General features: G+C 38.8%; 1 protein-coding gene across 5 annotated transcripts in view; it reads left to right on the top strand.

Moving 5' to 3' along the window:
• The first annotated feature begins 1,212 nt into the window (after positions 1–1,212).
• SLC13A1 (solute carrier family 13 member 1) overlaps positions 1,213–26,534 on the top strand; it is a 142,699-nt gene continuing 117,377 nt past the window's right edge. For 2 of the 5 annotated variants that reach the window (XM_019825749.2, XR_006594479.1), the window contains exons 1-2: positions 2,532–2,936; positions 24,465–24,593. In XM_019825749.2, coding sequence (XP_019681308.2) covers positions 2,820–2,936; positions 24,465–24,593 — 246 coding nt within the window. In that variant the 5' untranslated portion in view covers positions 2,532–2,819. Of the gene's footprint in view, positions 2,937–24,464; positions 24,594–26,534 lie in introns of all 5 variants that reach the window. The other 3 variants (XM_019825748.2, XM_045052690.1, XM_019825750.3) reach the window with 2 other exon arrangements.

Raw genomic sequence — 26,534 nt, 5'->3', positions numbered from 1 at the left:
TATAGACTGTCTATGCAGCTTTCATATCCTAGTCAACCTAACTTCTTTATGCAGGTAATCAGAATATATAAAGAAAGAATCTTTCTTTTCTTCATGCTGGAACCTGAGTTTCACATGTTATGTTCAATAATAAGTCTCAAGGAACATAAAAAAGAAAGCAAGCCTTATAGTTACAATTTCTAAGCCAACCAAATCATGTCTATATACAAATTCTAGTTCTGATGGTTAGTATTAGTCTCAGATTAATAGTCATTATGGTGACGTATGACATAGTTAAGAAAACATCATTGCCTTAGGAACCAGAAAGAACTGGATTTAAATCATTATTATATCACTTAGTACCTGGGACATTTTGCATCTCTTTGGATTTTAATTTCCAAATCAATAAAAGAGAAATAATTATAACAATACCTACAATATCAATACCTTGTATTGAGTTTTGAAGATTAAACAAGGTGGTTATGTAAACTCCCTGGCACATAGTAAATAACTTTAAATAAATGAATAATGTTTCTAATATTTTTGCATTTGTAAAGAACATGTTTTAAGTGAATTAATCCATGATTATACATTGGCATAATTCATTTTAGATCAGATAGGTAAAACATAGCACAGTTGTGATATATTAGGAGAGTTATGTTTTTCTGTACAAAGAAGGGGTGCACTTTGGCAGTGGTAGAACTGGTTAACCATGTGATGTGATTTGAAGGACACCCTAAGATATGTTGCCAAGGGGCCCAAAGTCTCCCATTAAGAGTGTCATTCTCTGGTGACTCTTAGAGAGGTATGCAGCTCATATCAGTCATTCATGCCTAGTGTTAATTATCCTGTCAGATCTTTTCTCTCTGTGAGAGTGAGGAAGAAGAGATTGGCTGGACATAAAGAAAAGGTGTAACCGTTTTGTAATAAGGGGCACACACAGAGGACTGAGCTGGCTAGAGCCTCGGGCCACAGTAGGAGGGTCTTACAAGCCTTAGTCTGGTGAGAAGAGCAGCAGAATAGAGAAAATAAGGCATAGAAAGGAGGCACTGACAAATGTCAAGAGTTTTTCCTTCAGTCTCCATCTGGTTTGAGAGCCACTGTTCCCCCATTTCTGTTAAATGTCACACAAATGCCTTTTCATTTTTGGTATCATCTCATAAAGTAAAATTCTCTAAGATAAGAAAGTGAGGCTCAAATGGTCTCACCAGGTGGCCTAAGGAAATTTAAGAACAGAAATGGTTTCCTAAAAAACATTCAATGAACTGTACACAGTGTTACATAGAGGAAAAAAAAGAAAAGAAGTATTGAAACTGTTTTGGGTAATTGTGTTCCTTTAGTGTGTTTCTTTAAAACACTTATTATTATTCCTCGTTATTTATTACTATTATTTGTAATTACCCTCTCTTTTTTTCACCTGAGAAATTTAAGAAGTAATGTACCTTTCTGGTTTGGAGACTTTTTTTCTGTACACTCTGCTGATTTTCCTGAATCACTATCTGTGATGTATCTTTAGAAATTTAGACATTTAGAGGGAAAAGTGCTTTCTCATCTACGTTAATAATAAGGCGAACGTTGGTGAAAGAATTATCTTCTTTGATAGGAAAAGAAAGCAGTTACATTAGTGTGGAATTAGAAATAAGGTCTAAATGCTAACCATAGACTACATAAAAGTAAGGTTATTTATACCAAGAGAAATTGACTATAAATTATAAAAAAAATGTGTTCTGTTTATACCTAGGGCTAGGTGCATAGTAGTTATTTAGTTGAAGTGTATCACATTATTAATTTACAACACAATTAGAAACAAACCAGAGTCCCTAGCCCTGAGCGGTTTTGAAATACATCCTCCACATCACTGTGAGAACAGTCACCATCTTCACACATGTGCTTACACACACACACACACACACACACACACTCACCCCTTGAATGGCCCCAATGACTTATCTCTGGGAAGATTTCCCGTTAATTATCTAGTCAGAATCAGCCCAGTAGTGTCAACTTAGTCATGAAAAAGTGGAACAGGGGAGGGCTTATATAAGGCTTTATGATAACTTTTAGTTTTCTATCAAAAGAGACAATGGGGTACAAGAAACACACAGAATTTTGCTTTCAAATAGTGAATAAATCATTGTGCAACTGAGTGTGATATTGGGAGAAAAATGCTGCTCAACATCAGAAGCAGTGTTATTTATCTTTTGAATGAGAGCAGAGAATTCCTAAATGAGAGAGGTCAGGAGCTCTTCTCTGAGCCATACTTCACATAGGCAGTGCAGAGGGCTGCCTCAACACATTACCTGAGAAGCCCTAGAAAAATCTGTACCAAAACCTTTACCTTTCACACTGCCATACACTGAAATTCCTACTGCTGGAAATCGCTATTTCAATTCACACACTGAAAATGCACTTTCTTAGAAAGGGCACTGGGGGCATCCGATAGAGATTGCTCAAGTCACCACCCAAATATGGAGCCCGGAAGTCAGGGGACATCCGAAGGGGCAGAGGGGCCTCACTGTGGGCAACATCAACAAACCTCACTATTTTGCCTTCCCTAGATATGGCCAATAAATGTTCTAGTTAATGTGAACAAATTAAATAGGGAAAAATCAGTTGTATCTTTCAAAATCCATACCAGCAAGTGGCATATGATTTCTTACGAACACTCAGGCTTCTCTCTCCATGTTAATTGTGACAGTAAAACAATAAAAAATCAAGATTTAATTTTAACTCATGTTGAACCAACCATCTAGTGCAGTAAATGATGATGATGGGCTGGAGAAATATTAATCTGTGTTGGTTATTTAACACCTGCCTTATTTTGAGAAGAGCACTATCAAATGTGTCTGCTCAGGACAATGAACGTCCTCAGCTATGTTCTAGTTTATCGTAAGTTTTTCCTGGTAGTTTTCACTCTGTTGGTTTTACTGCCATTGCCAATCATCCTTCGCACCAAGGTAAGTGAACCTGGAGAATAGGCTGGTGGATTTCCTGATTTATTTAGCTGTCCTTTAATAGTTTCTGTGTAATTGCCTGGTTCAGAACTGGATGGGTGGTGCCACTCTGAGTTTGAAGTCAGGATGGTCGTACATTGTGTTTTGTCCACTTTTCCCCTTTTTAATGGTTAAAGTTGGTTGATCCTCAGTGTGACTAACTAGAATAATTAAATAACATATTCAATCAGAATTGTTCTCTTTCTGGTTAACCAGATGAGACAAAGAACAAAAGAAGCACAACCCTTGAGATCTTGTCATTCTAGTTATCAATCTCCAGGGGCGATCCTGGGTTAGCACGATCCCATCTCCCAAGGCCAGGCAGCTTTGGGATACTGGGGAAAGAGCTAGAAGAATAACCGGGAGCCCCAGGGTCTAGCACAGACTAATTTACTTGTCAGCTCCATGGCTCAGTGTGGGCCACTAAACCTCCTGGAAATTTAGTTTCCTTATGGAATGAGAAAACGTTGAAAGCATGATGTAATTTTCCTCAGTTAATTAGAAAACTTAATAAATGATTGTACCATGTTCCAATCATTTGAGATCTTATTTCAGTTCGGTGTACTTACAAGCATTTTTCTGTTTGCTTTTACGTGTAGTCAAAGTCCAGAACAATAAACCCAAGACATTTTTAATCCCGTGGTAAAATGATTTGAATCAGCAAGCATTTAGTGAGCGTAATGAGTGTTACTTGGTAAGGGGACAATCACTGGAGCTAAACTCTCTGCTTTAGGTCACAGATATACCACTTACAAGCTGTGTGACTTGGGCAAATTAGTTAACTTCTCTGGGCTTCTGTTTTCTTGTATGTAAGCCTGGGAGAGTAACAGGCTTGTTGTGAAGATTAAATGCATAAGCATTCATCAGTAGTGGCTGGCACACAGTAAGTAGGGCAGCAAGAGTCTCCCTAAATGTGTTCACCCACAGCCGGTGCAGTTCCCACCACCCCATGATGGCTTTCTGATGTTCTCTAACAAATATTAATCAAGGTTTTACCAGTCTACGTTGAAGTAGAATCACAGTAATTATAATATGGTGGATCTTTCAGTCTCCCTCAAAAGCCTATCACTGATCTAGGAATCTCTGAAGCAAATTCATGTGAGCTAATGAAAAATCCTTTTTGATTCTACCAAGGTCTCCTCTGCCTATAAAGCTGGGGAAGGGACTGGCCTCTACTGCCCCTGGCTACTTGTTGCCTCATGCAGGGGACAGCCATCCAGCTGTAGCAGCCTCCCAGGCTGGGCCTCTCTCTCCCCACAATCATGACTCACAATTCCCTGTTGAGGAAGGGAAGGACTCCCACCCTTTTTGGTCAAACATTGTCTGAACCCTCAAAGCCTTAAAGAATTTCTAGTGAAAACAATAGGCCCTGCCCATTGCTTTGGTTTAGTTGGTTTTGTTTTTCAAATTTTGTCTGATTAATCTTTCTCTCACCCCCCTTCTGCTTCCCGTATCAGCTACTTCTGAGGACTCCTATACGAGTCTCTGGCAGTTACAGACATGGGACTCTAATGTGAATGCTGCTCTATCTGAACCCCCTTCAAAGACTTGTTACTCTGTCTAGTGTGCATGATGGCCTCCTCTTTCAAACTCCCCTGGTCCTGTGGGCCCCCCAGACCTGGCTGAATTCTACCATTCTATCATGAATACATCCTGGTTCATACCTGGACCCCTGCTATATTTTAATATTTCTGGATTAGTTTCAGCCTAAATCCTTACTTATGGCAGAGAAAATAAGAAATCAAGCTAGTCAGTACAAACTTACGCTATGACTATATATCATCTGTGCTGCTCCTTTGACATACATGTGCATGACACTTTGATTATCTTCCATAATTTTCAGAGGAAGTGAATATAAATTTGTTGAAAGGGAGAACAACTAACTAAATAAAAAGCAGAGGTTTCAGTGCATGATTCATTAATCAGAAAGTATATTCTTGTTAAGAAATGCAGTCATTAATTTTTTTTTTCAAGGCACTATGACAGGAGTACATTAGGTCTGTGGAGAAACCAGGGACCTGGCATCATGTTGCATTTGATGAACTGTGTTCCTCCTTCCTTTTCCACTAATCAACTCATTTGTTAAAATTCAATCAGTGTTAATGTGAGGTTTTTTTCCTAGTACAATAGCATGATTTCATTTTTGGCTACTTCAAATGCATATTTAATCATTCAATCAACTGCTAAATAAACTCAATAGTATTTTAACTGTTGCTTACAATGAAAGCAGAACTTTTTTTTCAAACAATATGGGGCATTGGAGGGTATGAACTTAAAGTAGAGGCTATTTTGACATGGATGCAAATCACTTTATTGTAACTTTCGGATGACCAAACTGAAGAACCCTATGCTTCTAAACAGCCAGTAACAGAACAACTAAAGAATTCAAGCAAAACAAAAAATCAATTTTGCTTTATAAAAATACAATAATTCTGCGTGAATGTCAGAACAATGAATTATTGACTGATTTTTTTTTTTTCATTTTCCTACTGCTTATTGAGTTGTTTCTATAGATTGGCCTTAACCCTTACCTTAATTCCATCACAGTTTAGAAATGTACAGGGGTGGCTCAGTAGGTTAAGCAGCAAACTTCAGCTCAGGTCATGATCTCATGATTCATGGGTTCAAGCCCCACTGAGAGCTCAGAGCCCACTTCGAATCCTCTGTCTCCCTCTCTGCCCCTCCCACGCTCGTGTATGCTCTCTCTCGCTCTCTCTCTCTCTCTCTCAAAAATAAACATTAAAAAAAAAGAAATGTGGCATTAACAATTAGAGACCCTTAGTAGTTTTGCAATACAATATTCAAAGGGAAGGAGAAGGAATTCCCTTTGCAGAACATGTCTCTGTTATAGGCATTCTGCCAGCCGCTTTATCTGAATTATCTCATTTAACCTTCATTACAAACCTATAAGACAGTCACATATGTTCTATCATTCTCATTTTCCACTTGGGGAAGCTGATGCACAAAGTATGTGACCCAACAAAGGTCACATAGATGCTATGGAAACTGGATTTAAACACAGATTCTGTCGGAACTCAGACTTCATGCTTTCCCATTGATTATGTTTTAGTCTTTTCTGTATTTTGTATTTTTTGAAGATTTACCCTCTATTTCGAATAGTTATATAAAGTGTGGCTTGATGATCATTATCAACAACTCAGGCATTTCTCCTTGTGATAATGCTTTAGAAGGTCAAAATACAGAAGGGGTGTATCTTAGCCATTTCCTCACTTGACCTCTTGCTATTCAACGTCTTCAAGTTAGAAAATTGCAGTGATTCTAACTACTGCAGATGGGCATATGAGAACCAAAGTAACAGTCTTACATGTGTGTCATTTGCTGAATGTCCCAGAGTTTCAGCTGTACAAGCTGGTCATGTCAGCTTGTCAGCATATGCTGTACCTTCCCTTCACACCTGTACCCAAATGTTCATTATGAGTCATGGCATTCGATTGGCATCTTAAGATCTTCTAGTTGGAAGAAATTTTAAGACTGTGTTTTTCAATGTTTTCATGGAAATATTTCATAGCAAAGGAGACTATGCTCATGGGCATAAGTCAAACAGAAGCTCAAATTTAATCCTTATGAATTAGGTATTATTATTAGTCCAGTTCTGCAGATTAGAAACAGAGACAGAAACGAGTAAACAGATTACCAAAATGTGGCTATATAGATGTTTCCAGTCAACATCTGTCTGACTCCAGAGCTGTGATCTCAACCGCAACTGAATATCTGTATTCTTACAGCTTCCACAATGGTAATAATTATACTCCTAATACATTGGGATAAATGTCACTTTACTAAAGGAATCACAATTTCCTATTGCTTTACAATGAAACATCAGTTTTTAATTATGATAGAAACATGAAGGTAGTCTTAGTCCTTCTCCAGTGAGTAGCTAGTGATCAACAAAACAAGCCTGGAATATAATTCATAATTATGTAAATATTTGAATGAAATTAATAATTGCACTGAATTTTTCTCAATTTGGAAAGGAACTTTCTTAAATATTGCCTGACAAAAAGTTAAAATTGGCGTAGGCCATATGCCATAGTTTCAGTGATATCCTCTGTGCAATTGTGTTCTTTTATTACTGTTTTTAGCATCTTGTTAATTTTTACTTTTCTCAGTACCCTCTACTATTCCCTTACTCATTTTTCCAATTCTTGGTTTTTCTTTGATTTTCTATTAATAATACAAAAAGATAAGAAGAAGGCCAGGGTTTTTTGAGGAGCAGTAAGAGGAGAAAATTGAGCAATAATATTTTCTGTGTATAGAGTGCATTTCTTCCAGTCGTATCTCACTCGGTCTGGCTTATCCCTGGTTTATCCCTAATTAGAACCCCTTTTTGAGATAAAGAGAGGGGAAACAGCCACACAGAAACTGAGCAGCATGTCCTAGTTAATTGGTTCTAAAACCGAAACCAGATTTTAATTATCTCTCAGATACTCCAGGATCTCTCTGCAAAATATTTTACACCAAGAGAGACTTGGAGAGAAAAGAGAATGGCAGCGTCAACACAGCAGAGCATTAGTGCGCAGTCACGACATGGGTTATGGAGGGAGGGACTATGGCATTAAGGGCAGCTCTATATCTGCACTGTCATGTGCTACCTGCATTTCCCTCCCAATATATTCATCTGATATGTCCTGAGTTTCAAAGTTATAATAGAAATTATAATAAATAGAAGAAATGATACAAATGACAGACTTATGGTGCCAAATCTAAAACAAAAACAAAACAGGAAAATATCATGCTTGTAGAGAAATGTAACCTTGTAAGTGATAAAGGATGTACCAGAAGGAGGAAATTCTGACAGAGAAAACGAAAACGGAGGGGAGAGAATTTAAAATGATTACAAGTGAAAGAAGAGCAAAGGGGAAAAACTCCAAGAAAACATACTGAACTTTGAAAGGGACAAGTCAAACAGGCATTTCAATAGAAATAATTGATATTGTTCTAAATGTTGGTTTAAAGCATAGTAGGGACTTCAGATATGGGGGGAAATGCTGTAAACTCCAAGAAAGTAAGCACTTCAGTCACAAAAGAGCATCAAAATGATGTAGGGCAAGAAAAAAAAAAGGCAGAAGTCATGCTAATAGTAATGTGGTAGATGAACAAAACGAGGAAATCCAAATTTGATACATATTTTTTCATGAATATTTTATGAGACCTTGCTAAGCCCAATGTGTTGTGCTAAGTGAACTGTGGTATGTAAACATAAGTTTAAATTAATGTTTCTGCTTTCAAGAAGCCTGCACAGTTTTTGAAAAGTCAGTATACACTGTGGCAAACATTAACCACAAATTTAAGGTTGTATATAAATACACGCCAAATGATTTAAACAAATAATTTGTGTCTAGACATGTAATTAAAAGGCAGATGGATCTCTGGGGATTCATCCTCCTCCAGCCCCACCCCCACCCCCATGTCCTCAATCACACACAGTCCCGCTTGTCCACCACCTGCTGCTCCTTCTGTTTTCTTTGTCTCCCAGAACCTGCTAGCCTTCACCCCATTCCCAGGTCAGAAACCTGTGTGTCATCTCAGGTGCTTCAAATCATCAGTCTACATTGTGTCACTTCCTTTTTTTTTTTTTTTCATAATTTTTTAAATGTTTATTTATTTTTGAGAGACAGAGAAAGACAGAGAACGAGCAGAGGAGGGGCAGAGAGAGAGGGAGACACAGAATCTGAAGCAGGCTCCAGGCTCTGAGCTGTCAGCACAGAGCCCGACACAGGGCTCGAACCAGATCATGACCTGAGCCAAAGTCAGACACTTAACCGACTGAGCCACCCAGGCCCCCTGTTGCCTCCCTTCCTAAATCCCCCCTCCCGTCTGCTTCTTCATCTCCCTGCTGGCACTGCTTTCTTTAGGCTGTCCCATATCTCTTTCCCATGGACCATTTTTAGTCTTTTTCCCAATGTCTCCTACCAGAGCACTGTTTTTTAAATGCCAACCAGGTCCTGTTGTATCCCTGGTCAAAGTTGTTCAGTGATTCCCTTTTGCTTACGGGGGAAACAAATATCTAAACAAAGCATGTATACACTGATGGATATTCAAGGTTTTGCCATTGATTTGTCCTAACAACCCTCTCCCAGAACCCAAGTACCTGTCTCCCACATTCATGTTTTACATGTTAGCAGTATTTCACTATTTGCAGTCCCTAGATTACTATTGACTATTCGTGGCTATTCTTGCCTCTCTGTCTTTGCACATGCTGTACCCTTGTCCTGAAATGCTCTCTCCTCTTGCTCTGTCGTTTTTGAGGAAGCAGATCAGGCAGTGATACAAACTGGGAATCATCCTCAATGCTCTCGATGCATCTTGGATACTTCAGCCTGTGTTATAGTACGTGTTCCACTTTGCTTTTATCATTGCCTCCTCCTGTACACTCTAAATACCTCAAAAGCATGGAGCATACTGTTTAATTTCTGTTTTCTCTGGCATCAAACATAGTGCCAGTCACATAGTAGATAGTTGATAACTATGCTGAATGAGAGTGATGATGTCTAGTAGTAGAAGGATGTGGAGACTTAATCCAGATCTTGGAGAAAAGACAGGATGCAGGAGAAAGAAGATGATCGAAGGAAGGGACTTCAAATAGAGTGACAAGGATGGCAGAGGGACAGAACAAGAACGCTGGAGTAAGTTTTTTTCCTTCCGTGGTACATTTTTATACCTAGTTTGATAATGATGATCAGTATCAACATCCGCTATAAACCTCATAGCAGCCATTAGAAATACTCAGTATCACACCCAGTTTATAGACGAACAAACAGAGACTAAAAGAGGTGAAGCAATTTGCCCAAAGTCACACAGGCTATAAAGGGAGTAAGAAGATGTAAACACAAGTCTCTCTGACTCCCAAGTCCATCAAGGATATTGCTTCTTTAATAGTATTTATATCAGATCTTTAAAAGCTTGTGCACAGTTGGCCTTACTCCATCGTTTTCTGGGTTTTCGAGTACAAAAGCATAAGTTGATATGAGGCCTCCCGCTGCCCGGATTGCAGGGTAATCATGACCCATGATGGACAAATAGTGTGAGCAAGCCTTAGACTCTGATTGTTTTACGCTGCTGAGATTTAAGGACTTTGCCACAGCATAGCCTCAGCTGCCCTGACTTATCTTGCACATTCTGAGAAACTTCCCAAGTGACTCTGTCGTGCTGCCCCTGGCCCATTTCCTCATCTGTAAAATGAACAAGACTCTTAAAAGAGTTTTAAATGTGATCTGTGGATCAGCTGCCTCAGATTCACCTGAGCTACTTGTTTCAAATCACAACCTCTGTACGTGAAGTACAAGACACTGCACGCTTAACAGACTCCTCATGATTCTGAAGCTGTCAATTCACAGACTGCATTCTGATCGCCCTCTAATGCGTTCTCAGGTCGGAGAACGAGGTGGACTCTGTGGTCATTTCCAGTTCCCCCGTGTGGGTGGCGTGTGAGGACTGTATATCTACATTGCTAATTAGTTGCAGAGGTGAAATGAAAAGTAGGAGTTAATCATTCCCCAGTAATTGGCCTAGTGGCGCCACCAGTTGCCTTTCCCCGCTGTCCATTTGGGCTAAAAACAAGAAATGCTGGTTTTTTCCCTTGACTGTGTAGTTGAGCTCCTCCTTACTCTTTATCTTCCAACATGAGAATATTTCTAGTCATGGTAAGCCTTGCAATTAGTATGGATTGAGTCTTGAGAAATCACTGCGTCAGAAAAGGTAGGTGTATCACAAACCACGCAAAGCCCTTTACAGGCTCTGTGAAATAATAATAGTGTTTTTCTTGTAGCAGACAGATTTAAAATGCATGATTTTTCTCCTTTCTTAATTGCTTTGTGTCCTCTTTAGAAAATCAATTGCAGTGAGTGAGGCCTGTGATTGGTCCTGCTTTTCTCCAGCTGTGCTGAGAGATCATACCCACATACGTACTAATTCATCAGCCGAATTGCTCCCTAATACCAGTCAGAGTGTCATTAAAAAAGGAGGGAAGGGGCAAAAGAAACTATATTTTAAAGCCTAATTTTTATTCCAATTCCATCTGGAGATATAATTTAAAAGAGAACCGAGGTGATTTTTAAGTATAATCAGCCACATTTCCCAAGACAATTTGACAGTCGGAATTTGTGGAGGAAAACCGTTATCCAAATTGTCTAGTCATAGCTTCATTTGCCTTCCTACCTCTGCAGCAGGTACCCTGGCTGCACTGGGTTGAGGTGGTTAAGACAAGACACGACTGTGTTGTTGTTAAATGGGGCCTGGGGAAGCATGAAAGTGTCGGCTGTGAGGAAGTAACCTATGCAGGAAAAGTTTTAGCTCCAATGCTCGTTTACTGGGAAGAGAGATGAGAGCTCCGGGAAAAATGTAGAGACATTCCCCCACTGGGGTGAGGGTTAAGATAGCCGGTGCCAGACAAGTGGGAGAGAAAACAAAAAAGAAAACAAGGCAAAGTAAAGAAGTTCCTAATGCTGAAGAATTCTATGTTTAGATAGCGATTGAGAGTTTTCTAGAAGGATCAAGCCCTATAAATAGAAACAACTGTAGGGAGAACACAGAAAAACTGTGAGAAGAAAACATCTATTCAAGGAATATTCCTGAGTGCTTCGTATGTTCCAGGCACTGCTTTCAGTGCAGGAATAGAGCAATAAATAAAAAATATATGCTCTCGTAGCATTTTCGCTTGGATTGAATCCCAGCTCTACCACGTACTAGCAATGTGATCACTAATCTCTAGTTGAACTTGGAATTACAATATGTACCTCAAAGAATTTGGGTGCACATTAAGTCAGTGGAACACCAAATATTGTATCTGGCATGTAGTGGACATTCATAAGTGTTATTTTCCCATCCTTTTACTTATTCATAGGTCAGAAAAACACATTTGTCCATTTACCTGGCAGATGTCTTCACCTTTTTTTATTAATTTTTTTTAACGTTTATTTATTTTTGAGACAGAGACAGGGCATGAATGGGGGAGGGGCAGAGAGCGAGGGAGACACAGAATGGGAAGCAGGCTCCAGGTTCTGAGCCATCAGCCCAGAGCCCGACGTGGGGCTCGAACTCACCGACGTGAGATCGTGACCTGAGCTGAAGTCGGACGCTTAACCAACTGAGCCACCCAGGCGCCCCTGTCTTCACCTTTTAAATGAGTTCTCCTGTCTATAAAGTTCATGATCCGCAGTGTAGATGAAGTTTGTACAGTTAGGATCCCTCTACATCAACCCCTTCTCCACGCTACACCCAAAGCAAACACATGCTTCCATTGACTAGAATGGGGAAGACAAACAAACGGGGGGGAGTAAAGGTGAGAACTTAATGGTTCAAAATACTCCCGCATCATCCTGAGGTCAGGTTCAAAGAGCCAAACTAAGTGCCAGAGAGTAGTTTTCTTGCAGCTGTGGGGAGAGGGGGGAAAAGACAGAAGACTGTCTGTGGCAGCATTCATAGGAGGCAGACAAGCAGCCTCCCACTCAGCACCTGACTCAAGCTACCGGATCCAGCTAGATGATTGGATTTGCATTGTCCTGGTAGGGCAGGACCCCCGGCTGCCAAGATAAGACATTCTAGATTGGAAGCTAAGGACTTGCTGGAGGCAACTGTAAAGCTTCTGGATGAGGAATAATGAATATAGAAAAAATAAACAAAGATAAAAGAACTACCCCTCAGGATAAATATGAAAATAAATTTCAGCATGCAAAAAGATAATTAAGAAAGACTGAAAATGAAATCAACACAGCAATGAAACACTCCAAATCTAAGGAAAACAATAGGGGAATCAAGACAAGTTTGAGAAAAATATAAGATGAAGGACTTGAGATGCAGATTGTAAAACTTGTTAAAAAGCTATAATAATTAAAAGAGTTTAACAGTTTTGCAGAAAGTGATTTTTAAAAGGTGGCTGTGATTGAGGCCAGAAACGAATGTGCCTGCACTTATAGAAATTTGGCATAAGAAATGGGTAACAACAGGAGTTGGTGGGAAAAAGACAGACCATCCAATTTAAAAAGCCAGGGCATTTTGGCTACCCATTTAGGAAAAATAAGGTATCAGTTTCCTATATAAGTAGATCAAGGCCCTACTCTTGAAAAGTTTTAACTTCAGAAAAAACCGTGGGAGTATATAATACAGGAAGAATTTCTCATACAAGGTAGTAAAAATTTTTAAAAATAAGAACATTTTAAAATAACTGCATTAAAATTAAAAACTTGTCAACCAAAAATACAATGAAGCAAATTGCATAGGCGAGCCAGACATTAAGAAAAATATTTGAAAATATTTAACTTCTAAATAAATATTAAGAATCTAAAAGGTAACTCCACAGATTCATGAAAAAAAGAAGCAAAGAAGCAACAGAAGAATAAGAGGTTATAAATAAGGTAATTTGCAGGAGAGAAACAATTATGTTCAATTACCATGAAAAAAATACTTCAATGGTATTCAAGCAAATGCAAATTAAATTAAGAGGAGCTTTTCATACCATCAGATTGTCAAATAAATCAATTAGCCCAATATACCGATGGTTGGTGAAATGGAACTCTCTCACATTGTTGGTACTGATATAAACAGATACAACTATCTTAGATATCACTTGAGCAATACTCACTACAGTTAGAATCCACGCCTTCCATCTAGAAATTTCACTACTAGTTTTAGATATATACTCGAGCTTTGAAAATCTCTTTCCTGTTATCCACATGGAGGCAGGGTACAAAGATGTTGGGGAAAGAGCCCTAAACCTTCAGTAGAAATATGGACAGATGAATTGTAATAAATGCAGAAAAAGAAATGCCATATCCATTTAAAATGAATTAATAATAGGTCTACATGTATCAATATGAACACATTTGAAATACATGAGTAAGATGGGAAATTAAGGTAAAAAGGCATTTTTTGCATGAGTAAAAAAACAAGTTAAAAAATGATATAGACAGTAAGCCTTGTTTAATTTTAAAACCATGCGGTGTTTATTGTCTATAATGTATTAATGTCTACATGTAGTAAAATCACAAAAATATGGGTAGAAAGGGTACAAACCACATTTTATTTTATTTTATTTTTTTAATTTTTTTTCAACGTTTTTATTTATTTTTGGGACAGAGAGAGACAGAGCATGAACGGGGGAGGGGCAGAGAGAGAGGGAGACACAGAATCGGAAACAGGCTCCAGGCTCCGTCCGAGCCATCAGCCCAGAGCCTGACGCAGGGCTCGAACTCACGGACCGCGAGATCGTGACCTGGCTGAAGTCGGACGCTTAACCGACTGCGCCACCCAGGCGCCCCACAAACCACATTTTAGACAGTGGTTGGCTTTAAGGATTGACCAAGAAGAAAGCAATGGAGTAGTTTATATGTCCCGAACTGTACGTGGAATGTTTTATTTACTTAAAAAATTCAAGCAAATGTAGCAAGTTGTCAACATTTTTTAAATATGATGAAGTGTACAAGTGTTATATTATTTTTTCATATGTTCTCAATATTTTATTTAATAATTGGAATACTACTCGACAATGAAAAAAGAATGAAATCTTGCCATTTGCAACAACGTGATGGATCTAGAGGGTATTATGCTAAGTGAAATAAGTCAGTCAGAGAAAGACAGATATCATATGATTTCACTCAGGTGGAATTTGAGAAACTCAATAGATGAACATAGGAGAAGGGAAGGATAAATAAGATAAAAACAGAGAGGGAAGTTGGGGTGCCTGGGTGACTCAGTTGATTAAGCGTCCGACTCTTGGTTTCAGCTCAGATCATGATCTCACAGCTTCGTGGGTTCGAGCCCTACATTGGATTCCAAGCAGTGTGGAGCCTGCTTGGAATTCTCTCTTTCCTTGTGTCTCTGCCCCTCACCCACTTGTGCTGCCTCTGTCTCTCAACATAAACAAACTAAAAAAAAAAAAAACAAAAAAACAAAACAGAGAGGGAGACAAACCATAAGAGACGGTTAAATACAGAGAACAGGAGCACCTGGGTGGCTCAGTCGGTTAAGCTCTGACTTCAGCTCAGGTCATGATCTAACAGTTCATGAGTTCAAGCCCCACATCGGGCTCTGTGCTGACAGCTCAGATCCTGGAGCCTCCTTCACATTCTGTCTCCCTCGCTCTCTCCGCCCCTGCCCTGCTCACGCTGTCTCTGTCTCCCTCAAAAATAAATAAGCATGAAAAAAATTAAATACAGAGAACAAGCTGAGGGCTGCTGGAGGGGAGGTGGGTGGGGGGATGGGCTAAATGGGTGATGGGCATTAAGGAGGGCACTTGCTGGGATGAGCGCTGGGTGTCATATGTAAGAGATGAATCACTGGGTTCTACTCCTGAAGCCAAGACTACACTGTATCTTTATTAACTTGAATTTAAATTAAAAAATAGAAAAAAAATTAAAGATATATTGCTAGAAAGATTCTAATACTTTTTTTAATGTCAGAAAACAGGAATCTCCTGTTCATATTGGTAATTAGTCTGCACTTAATAGCTTCATCTCTCTCTGGTATTTGAGAGAATCTTCATGCAACAGAAAAAGTGGCGATGGCCCTAAATGAGCCAGGGAGGTACAGCAGACACACACAGAGTGGGAGACCGTGGTTAAGTGACATTAAACCTCATACTGTGTAATAGAATTTACAACACCTGTATTCTGCACAACTGTCTTTTGTCTGGCTGGATGTGGTTTGTTTGCTGAATTTGCCCATGTAATTTTTGGAAATCGTAGAGAGCAGATAAATTTTTGAACAGAATTTTTTTTCTTTTATTTTGAGGTATTTTTATTTGGAAAAGCTGTCTCAACTCCCCCACCCTCGTTTCATGTAGCATCTTGAGAATGAATCATGATTTTAAATATCCTTTTTGTAAGATCAGTCTTAGAATTTGGAATCTTTTTTTTTTCTTACTCTATTTTCCTTCACAATAAACACAGAAGAAGTGGACATGATTGTGTTGCTCTGACTCAGTTCAAGAACTCATACTAAAGTGCTTTCCTATTTCTAGAACAAAATTTTATTTAAATTATTACTTTTTAAAATTAAATTATTTAAATTATAGTTGCAGAGTTCATTTGAATAAGGTATCAGTGATTTCTACTAGACTTGAGAGGCATTGGAAGAGAGGGGAAAACAATTCGCCCACAATCTAACTGAGCAGACATCGGTCTCCTTTCACTGTGGCTTTATCATTATTTGCCTGTGGTGGCCGTAGCGGTGGTTGTGATGTGTGATGGTGGTAATGGTGGGGCAGCTCTATTTTAGGGATGGGGGGCTTGCCAAGAAGGTGGAAAAAGAGATGGAGGAGAAAAACTAAAGCGATCACCAGGAGATAAATATGGGAGAGCTAGACACGATGGGCCAGTCTACAGCTTTCTACCGACAAAATGAAGGAGTTTTTCCTCTACTTCAGAACTGGTTCTGTGAACCAGATATCCAGGATACCCCTTCAGTGGCAGCACAGACAACTTACGTGTTGTCTGTTTTTTTTCCTTCATTAGAAGAACCTAGTCACCAAAAATTCCTTACCCTAATATTAGTGTTTTTTAAATAGATACCAATAACAGAAAACAATGAAATGTTTTTGTCCCTCTTTTGTTACTTCTTAACAAGAATATTCACAGATATTTGATTTTTAAAAATAATTCGACATATTTTAATATTAGGTTCTTTAAAAAAATGCTTAACATTGTGTCTGGGTTAACCTTCTGTTGTTAAATGCCTGAAGAGTGTTGATGGGAAAGAACACTTTCCTTACCATGACTCCAAGCCTGACCAAGGAAGATCACATAATAGAAAACAGGAACTGGAGGGAGATATCAATAGGATGTGACTATAATTTATCAGCCAAAAGAGGGACACTTTTGAGAATGAAAAGGGTTGCTAATCAGAAAAATACCTGTATGTCAGGTGTAACCCAGCACTCTCCCAAGAAAACTGACATTGCCATCTTGCTCACCCAGATAGAGAATTCTCTATTCCTCCTTTTCTAGACTTTAAGTTTTCCTCAAGATATGAAAAATGGGGCACTTGCCACAAATTCTGGGAAGGCAGCTCTTAGGGACAATGCAGATGTGGTGCCTTAGCCAGCTGCAATTAAAATCTCCTGGGACTCAAATGCAAAAGTATGAAATGTGTTCGAGTGTTTGGGGGAAGCTCCATAGACAAGACATAAATTTGAACCTTACATTGAAGGATGGACAACTTTTCAAAATATGTTCTAAATCTAGGGATTAAATTTGAGCAGTTTATTTTTACCTGGGAGCAGTACCTGGAAACCTGTATCTGGTTTCCAAATTGGAGGCCAGAGTTAAAGAGAAAAGGGGAAAAGGAAGTAACCCACTGCCTCTCAAACTTTAACTTGTATACGAATCACCCGGGGAACCTGAAAATACTGATTCTGATTCAGTGTGTCTGGGGAAGGGCCTGATTTCTGCATTTCTCACAAGCTCTAGCCTCATGCTGATGCTACTGGTCCATGGGCCACACAGAAATTCAAACACACAGTCCAAATGTTGGTTCTGAAATGGTAAAGAAAGATGTACTTGCAAGGCAGAGTATCTAGGTAGCATTTTTACTACCAGAGATTTTATTCAAATGCCAACAAAGGCCAAGCAGACAAGAGAATAAAGTGAAATGGTGCAGAGGTGCTGTGCAGAACTGAAAAGCACAAGTCTGTCTTGAAGGATACGCTCTGCTTGAGTCTGGAGAATTGTTGACATGGAAGAATATTATCCTAATATTACCAAATTCATTAGTTTTTTTTTTTCAAGGAAAGCCAGGAATTCAGATTTTATTTTTAGTATGAAATTTGGTTTGTAAATCATGATTCAAATTAAACACACGTGCGCGCATGCACACACACACACACACACACACACACACACACATACACACACCATCATGAGTCAAATAAATTATATTTTGTTAGTCAGGGTCATCAGCTTCCAACTGCTTCATCCAAATCGAACTGGATGAACTTCATCCAGTCATACTGGATCAAATGGTCCAAGGGTCTAGAGTATGGTTACAGGCAGGTAGAAGCTTCCACTTAAGGGCATCTGGGGGCTTACTGGTATGACTACCTGGCTGAACATTATGTATTAAAGTTCAGAAAAAGGCTGCATAATGAGGAGCAGGGATAAGAACCCAAGTATCAAGAAGATGCATAAATAAACTCCCTAGAAACAGAGAGCTGAGGGGCACTGGGTAGCTCATTTGGTTAAGCTAAGCATCTGACTTTGGCTCAGGTCACGATCTCGTGTTTGTGAGTTGGAGCCCCGCTTCGGGCTCTGTGCTGACAGCTCAGAGTCTGGAGCCTGCTTTGGTTACTGTATCCTTCTCTTTCTCTGCCACTCCGCTACTTGTGTGCCCTCTCCTCTCTGTCTCTCTGTCTCTGTCTCTCTCTCTCTCTCTCGCTCTCAGAGATAATAAATGAATAAACCTTAAAAAAATACGTTTAAAGAAATAGCTGATGTCAGAAAGTATTTGGGGTAAGTCTTATAATTAGAGTTCAAGTGGCCTCGAATGCAAGATGAGGATTTTGGATTATTTTCAATAAACAACTGAAAATCACTGACTTGATTTTAAGTCCGGGCTGGGCCAGTTAAAATATGAAAGTTATTAGGGAAGCTAATAATTTGATACTTGAAATTTTGCTTTTTATTGTGTTTTAAAAAGTCGGCCACTGAGCAGAGTATGAAGTTTAGCTGAAGTAGACCCATATGGAGATGAAACGGGGGTTTTGTTAGCTAGCGCCGTCTTTTCCGTTTATTTTTGTTTTAGCAGTCCGTTACAGATTGGTACTACAAATAGATTTCAGGGTGGCTAGTCCCTTAATCTGGCTTTATACAAGGGGATGACAAAATCAAAGTGGAAGATGATCTGGTCAGGAAGAACAGTCTTGCCTGCAGTGGACGAAGTGGGGTGGAGGTTGATGGGCAGATCTGAGAGAAAAAGGACAGGGGATGGATAGGTGATCTGGCTGTGGCTGAAGAGCCAGACAATGAAAGGGTTCGTTTTTCTTTGAAATCTGGGTTCTTGCAAATATGGTAGAAAACAAAGTCGTAAGGAGAAACTTTGGAGGAACTTCATGTGTTCTCAACAAGAGAAAACACAGGCCTGGTCGTTCTCACGCACTGGCATTTTAAATGAAGCTAGTATTCACAAAGTCTCTTCAGAGCAAATCAGAAGTTTCAGTCAAGGCTCAGGTTTGTCTCGTCGTTTTGTTGTCAAGATTATAGAGGCAGACTTTCTAGAAACCTGTCAACATCCAAACACCCTTATTCTTTCTCCTTTAAAAAGATAACACAATGAAGACATAACATAATCTAGGTTATTATGGATTTCTTAGACCCCCGGCTGAAAGTGCAGCGGTGCCAGATGACTAAACACCAGGCTCAGAGGATTCAGCCTGACATGGGTGAATCAGAGGGCAGCAGAGCTAGGAATTTTGTTGCCCTGGGAAAATCATAAGTAAAACACCTCATTAAACTCAGACAGTTTTTGTAAACGTCTCAAATGCAACTCAGGATTTGCAGAGATTAAGCACTGTGGGAGCCAAACAAAGCCATATGATAGATGCTAACTTTTGTTGACCACTTAGTACTCTCCAGGTGATTTCATTTCAAAATTATTTATATAAGCCAAATATAATAATATACTTTAACCATTTTTTTATTGACATATACTTGATATCCAACATTAGATTCGTTTCAGGTATAGAACACAGTGATTCCACATTTGTATACACTGTGAAATGATCACCACGGTAAATCTAGTTATCATCTGTCACCATACAAATTTACATTTTTTTCTTTTTTATTTCTTAGGAACTTTTAAGATTTACTTTCTTTGCATCTTGCAAATTGGAGATACAATGTCATTGACTGTAGTCACCATGCTCTATGCATTATGTCCTCATGACTTTTTATTTTATAACTGGAATTTTGTACCTTTTGATCCGCTTCAACCCATTTTGTCTGCCTTCCCAACCCCTCCCCTCTAGCAACCGCCAATCTGTTCTCTGTATCTATAAGTTTGGCTTGGTTTGATTTTGTGTGATCATTTCTTTATTAGATGCCACATATAAGTAAGATCATGCGGTATTTGTCTTTCTTTGTGTGACTTATTTCACTTAGCACAATACCCTGGAGGGCCTTCTATGTTGCCACAAATGGCAAGATTCCATTCTTTTTTATGGCTCAGAGGTATTCATACATACACCATATTTTTATCCATTCATCCATCAATGGGCACGTAGTACTTTCCATACCTTGGCTATTGTAAATAATGCTGCAGTGAACATAAGAGTACATATCTCTTTTTGAATTAGTGTTTTCGTACTCTTCAGGTAAATACCCAGTAATGGAATTACTGGATCATCATATGGTAGTTCTATTTTTAATTTTTTGAAGGACCCCCACACTGTTTTCCAGTGGGGCTGGAAATTGACTGCACCAATTTACATTGCTACTAACAGTGCACAAGTGTTCCTCTTTCCTCCACATCCTTGCCAGCACTTACTATCTCTTCTCCTTTTCCTAATAGCCATTCTGACAGGTGTGAGGTGATCTCAGTATGGTTTTGATTTGCATATCCCTGAAGATTAGTGATGCTGAGCACCTTTCATATGCCTGTTAACAATCTGTGTGTCTTCTTTAGAAAAACGTCTATTCAGGTCCTCTGCCTATTTTTAATTGTTTTTTGTTGTTGTTACTGAGTTTATGAATTCTTTATATATTTTGGGTATTGGCTCCTTACCAGGTGTATAAATTGCAAATATCTTCTCTCATTCATTAGGTTAACTTTTATTCTGTTGATAGTCTCCTTCTCTATGCAGAAGCTTTATAGTTTGTTGTAGTCACATTTGTTTATTTTTGCTTTTGTTGCTGTTGCCTTTTGAGTCAGATCAAAAAAAAAAAAGGTATCATCAAGACCATTGTCAGGGAGCTTACTGCCTATGTTTTCTTCTGGTAATTTTGTGATTTCTGTTCTTACATTCAAGTCTTTAATCCATTTTGAGTTAATTTTTGTGTGGTCTAGTTTCATTCTTTTGTGTGTGGCTGTCCAGTTTTCCAAATACTATTATTTGAAGACACTGTCCTTTCTCCATTGTATACTCTTGGTTTCTTTGTCATAAATTAATTGGTCATATATATGTGCGTTTATTTATGAACTCTCTATACTGTCCTATTGATCTATGAGTCTGTTTTTATGCCAATACCATACTGTTTTGACTATTATAGCTTTGTAATATCATTTGAAATCAGGGAGCATGATGCCTCTAGCTTTGTCCTTTTTTCTCAAGATTGCTTGGCTGTTCATATTTTTGTGTTCCATACAAATTTTAGGATTGTTTGTTCAAATTCTGTGAAAAATTTCATTGAAATTTTGACAGGAATTTCATTGAATCTCTTGAGTGCTTTGGGTAATATGGACATTTTAACAACATTAATTCTTTAAACTCGTGAGCACAGAATATTTTTCCATTTATTTGTGTCTTCAATTTCTTTCGTCAATGTCATAGTTTTTAACATACAGATCTTTCACCTCCTGGTTAAATTTATTCCCAGGTATTTTATTCTTTTTGATATAGTTGTAAATGGGATGGTTTTCTTAATTTACTTTCTTATAGTGCATTGTTACTATATAAAAACACAAAAAATGATAGTTGTTTTGTGTCCTGCAATTTTAATTAATTTTTTAGTCTCAGTAATGTTTTTGGTGGAGTCTTTAAGATTTTCTCTATATAATATTATGTCATGTGCAAATAGTGCCAGTTTTGCTTCTTCCTTCCAATTTGGATTCCTTTTATTTGCTTTTCTTGCCTAATTGTTGTGGCTGGAACTTCCAGTACTATGCTGAGTAGAAGTAGTGAGAGTGGACATCTGTGTCTTGTTCCTGATCTTAGAGGAAAGGCTTTCAGCTTTTTACCATTGAGTATATGATAGCTGTGGGCTTGTCATATATGGCTTTTATTATACTGAGTTTTATTCCACCTATACCCACCTTGTCGAGTTTTTATCATAAAAGGATGTTGAATTTTGTCAGGTGCTTTTTCTGTATCTATTGAGATGATCATATAAATTTTATCATTCATTATATCAATGTGGTATATCACCTTGATAGATTTGTAGATATTGAACCATCCTTGAATCCCTGGAATAATTCTCACTTGATTATGATGCATGATCCTTTTAATGTACCACTGAATTCAGTTAGCTAATATTTTGTTGAGGATTTGGCATCTATGTTCATTAGGGAGATTGACCTGTAATTTTTTTCTTATGTGTCCTTTTCTGGTTTTGGTATCAAGGTGATATTGGTCTCATAAAATGAGTTTGGGAGCATTCCTTCCTCTCCAGTTTTTGGACAAGCTTAAGAATGAGAAGTGTTAGATCTTTTAACGTTTGGTAGAAATCACTGGTGAATCTCTTCAGTCCTGGACTTTTCCTTGTTGGGAGTTTTTGATTACTGACTCAATCTCCTTACTAGTAATTGGTCTTTTCAGATTTTCTATTTCTTCGTGATTCCGTCTTAGAAGATTGTATAGTTCTAGGAATTTATCCATTTCTTCTAGTTTGTACAGTTTATTGGTATATAATTTTTCATAGTAGTCTTTTATGATTATTTGTAATTCTTTGATGTCAGGTATAACTTATCTGATATTCTAACTTTATTTATTTGAGTCCTCTCTCTTTTTTTTCTTTCGTAGGTCTAGCTAAAAGTTTTTGAGTTTTGTTTATCTTTTCAAAGAACCAGATCTTAGTTCCATTGATCTTTTCTCTTGTCTTTTTAGTGTCTATTTTATTTATTTCCACTCTGAAATGGAAATAATTTCCATAAAATTAATTTGGAATTAATTTGAAAAATAATTATTTTTTTCCTTCTACAAATGTTGAGCTTTATTGTTATTTTCCTGGTTCCTTTAGGTACAAAGTTAGACTACTTGTATTTTTTCTTGTTTCTTTAGGTGGTAGCATGCCAACGACTATCTCTCTGATTGTTGTAGACTTGTACTGCCCAGAAATGCTGTCCTCCCTGGCCAGCAGAGCCAGGCACTCGAGGGGCATATTCTGTGGTGGGTACACTTTCCTGCTAGCTTTGGCAGGGCTGTGAGTGTAGGACACTCAGCCTCCCAGCTCTGGCAGGGCGGAGGAGGCTGTAGGGGTGGACACCACAAGGCAAGGGAAGAATGCAAAAATAGCACCAACCAGCACCTCTTTCCCTGGACAGAATCCTAACAGGCTCTGCCCCTCTGGGAGACACTTTTAAGATTAGCAAATGACTCTCCTTCGTGTATGGTCTCAGCACTTTTCAAACTGCTGAATTTGTGCTGACTCCCAGGGTGGGTGAATTTGTACATGAACCCTTGAAGAGTAGAATCTCCATTCCCTACAGCCTCATGGTTCACCTGAACCTAAGCCCCACTGGTTTTCAAAGCCAGAGATTTGGGGGCCTCCTCTCTCTGGTACAGATCCCAAGAGTTGAGGTGTCCAATCTGGGGCACAAACCCCTCACTCCTCAGGGAGTAACTTCATATTTGTGAGATATCTCCTAATGGTGGGTCACCATACCATACACAGGGTTTTTGGTGAGACCACATCTCTGCCTCTCTTACCTGTCCAGATGTGACTTTTTTATCCTTTGTTGTGAAGGAAACTATTAAGGTAGTTCCTAAGTTTATTTTTCTGATCAAATTATCTCATGTGTAGCTATAGATTTGTTGTGTCTATGGGAGTAGGCAAGTTCAGTTCTGCCATCTTGAGCCCCAAATCTCAACCATTTTTTAACAACATCCTAAAACATAAACACACAATTTTATACCTAGCAAAGCAACAGATTCTGTTAAGAATCTCATTTCTGTTGAGTCTCTCTGTGTTTCCCCAGGAGCTCAGCTGTCTTTCTAAAAAGCAAAGCAGGAGGCTCTTAAACTCCAGGTCCATGTTACTTAGGAGCTCATTTAGTCCCATCCATCTCATGTAGCTTGGCACCGCCCGTCTTTATCTGAAGCAAAATACAGCAAAAAGTTTTTTCTAGGTTGATTTACGCCCTTTAGTAGGAGAGGAAGGCAGGTGTACATGTGCCACCAACAGGCACCAGGGAACACATTTAAAAGTCATATATGTCTTGCCCCAGGGGAAAGGCAGTAACTTGGCTATTTACACACTCCAGAAGAACCAGGAGGGCATTTTATAGGCAAATAAAAGTGAACACAAGCATTCACACACACCGATATGAGCACAGAAAATTGATTATATGCTGTTATCTGTTTCGAAGGAAGGTGAATGAAAATTAAAAACTGAGGACTTTTTTGTCTTCGTTTTTTCATTTTATTAAATTTTGGCTCTTAGAATCCCTGAGAAATAATTATTTGCTGCCCAACTTAAAGGTTCAGAGACCTCCAGAGTTTCCTCTTACTTTCTCGGTGACACAGCTCCATTCAGCAAATGTGGATGTGATTTGATTAATGATTTCCCAGCCTCGTTATTTCACCTTGCGTTTTTCTTTTGTTCTTTCCAGGAAGCAGAATGTGCCTACACACTCTTTGTCATTGCCACATTTTGGCTTACAGAAGCTTTGCCTCTGTCAGTAACAGCTTTGCTGCCTGGTTTAATGTTTCCATTGTTTGGGATCATGCCTTCTAAGAACGTAAGTCCTCTTGCAAATGTATGTGATAATTAGATTCCTTATTTTGTGTTGATACTCCCATTGAGAAAGTTGTATTGAAAGGGAGCAATAATCCTATTGATAAAGCTTCCACATTAGTCCTGCAAGTTTCCAGTTGTTTCTCCCTAGAATTCTGCATGTATGTCTGCATTCAGGTGGACAGAAACAAAACACAGGCTGTAGCCTCTTGAGTCATATGTGTCAGTAGGAGAAATGCGTGTCCAGCCTTCCTGGGCTGACATCTATGGCTGGTGTCTCTCTCCCAACAAAAGGGCCAACCTTTTCACATCCTGCATAAGCTTTTTCTTTTCAACAGAATTTGGTCTCACACAGTGTTAGAAAAGCAATTTTTGTTTTTAATGAAGAAAAAGCTACCCTGTTTTCTTTTCCAGAAACCTGCCATTTCAAAAGATAAAGCCAAATTAACTTTCATGTGTATTTCTATTTTGTTCTTGCTGAGAGGAGTTTATTCATGCTGAGAGGTGTTTCTTACCTTTATACAATCTGAGGGTACCCGTCTGAAGAAAATGGATTCAGTTTCCCATTAAAAGCATGAAATGCATTGAAATCAGAAAATCTGTCTTCATGCAGTCTCCAGCCACCCAGCACACAACTGCCCAAACCACAGCTGAAAGAATCTCAGGAAAGATGTCAAGTTCAAGATGCCAGCCCCTGCAATTTGTCACCTTTGGACTTCTATCTTCTGCCAGGGTTCAATATTGCTAACTTGAGGTTCATCTGTCTTATAACGTGGGTAGAGATTTTTCTTTTTAAATAACCCATGTTATATAGAGATGGGGTTTTTTGTTGCTGTTATTTTGTTTTGTTTTTTGTCCTATGGGAGAAGCAATTCCTTTCCTTCTCTTCATGTCATTCTTCCTCATTTCGTGGTTCAAGATCTTCTTTTCTTCTTTTTGCGTTGCAGATCCATTTTACTCCTCTTTTCTTACTGCATTTTTCCTTCCCTCAGAATCTTGACTCTTTTCTTTCTAAGCACCATTGCTTGGGAAGAGAGTGTAGCTTCTCGTCCCCTTCTGCTGCCCACAGAATCTGGGATCTATAATTTAAGAAGTTTCTCAAATGCTCCAACATGCTACATGGCTCCCAGTAAAGGAAAATTTAAAAGAAGGGGCAGGCAAGTTCTTAAACGTAGTGTGTTAAGTTATTAACCCCTGTCCTGCTGGCCTAGGTGGTTGTACCTCTAAAGGTAACTAGTTCAACAGTGACGTATTTGTCTTTTACGGTTTAATAAGAATGAAACTGACTAAATTGACTTTTTAAAAGAAGCTGAGATCAAAGCAAGATTAACTGCAACTGGGGCATTTCTGTAGCAAAGAGGCTAAAGGAAGACAGGAGAAGAAGGATGCCTAGGAAAGCCTGGTTTTGTGGGAACTGCCAAAGAAATATCTTTGCCTCTTTACAGAATGTGGAGGCCTGGCTAGAGGCAGCAAAATTCTAGGTACTGTCAGCAATTGCGTTAGTCAGGCTGCCAATACCTGTCCAAGAGTCCTTTGTCTCCAGAAGTGTCAACCTCAGACTAATTTAACAGTCATAGAACCTTAGCCTTGGGAGCTCGTACTTCTGGATCATTTCATCCTGGGCAGGAATTTCCCCTCTCAATAGCTCTTACAGATGAGATCACTCAGGAAGTGTTTGGGTCTTCCTGTGTGTGGGTTTAGAATACCCTTCAAAAAAATACATATGTTTTTTAACACTTTGAATACTTGATTCACTCAGCTTTACTGAGCCCAGTGTCAAACTCAGTCACTTTGTCCCTAGACTTTCCTCTAAATGTCTAAGATTACGCGTACACACACACACACACACACACACACACACACACACAGACACACACGGACAGCAACAATAGCAACAATAAAAACTTCATCTTTTTTCCACATGACATTGCTGGTTTTGATGTGA

Source organism: Felis catus, chromosome A2 (assembly GCF_018350175.1).
Source record: "Felis catus isolate Fca126 chromosome A2, F.catus_Fca126_mat1.0, whole genome shotgun sequence".
Classification (NCBI taxonomy): domain Eukaryota; kingdom Metazoa; phylum Chordata; class Mammalia; order Carnivora; family Felidae; genus Felis; species Felis catus.
Note: the sequence above shows the minus strand (reverse complement) of the source record. Positions and strands in the feature narration are given on the sequence as shown.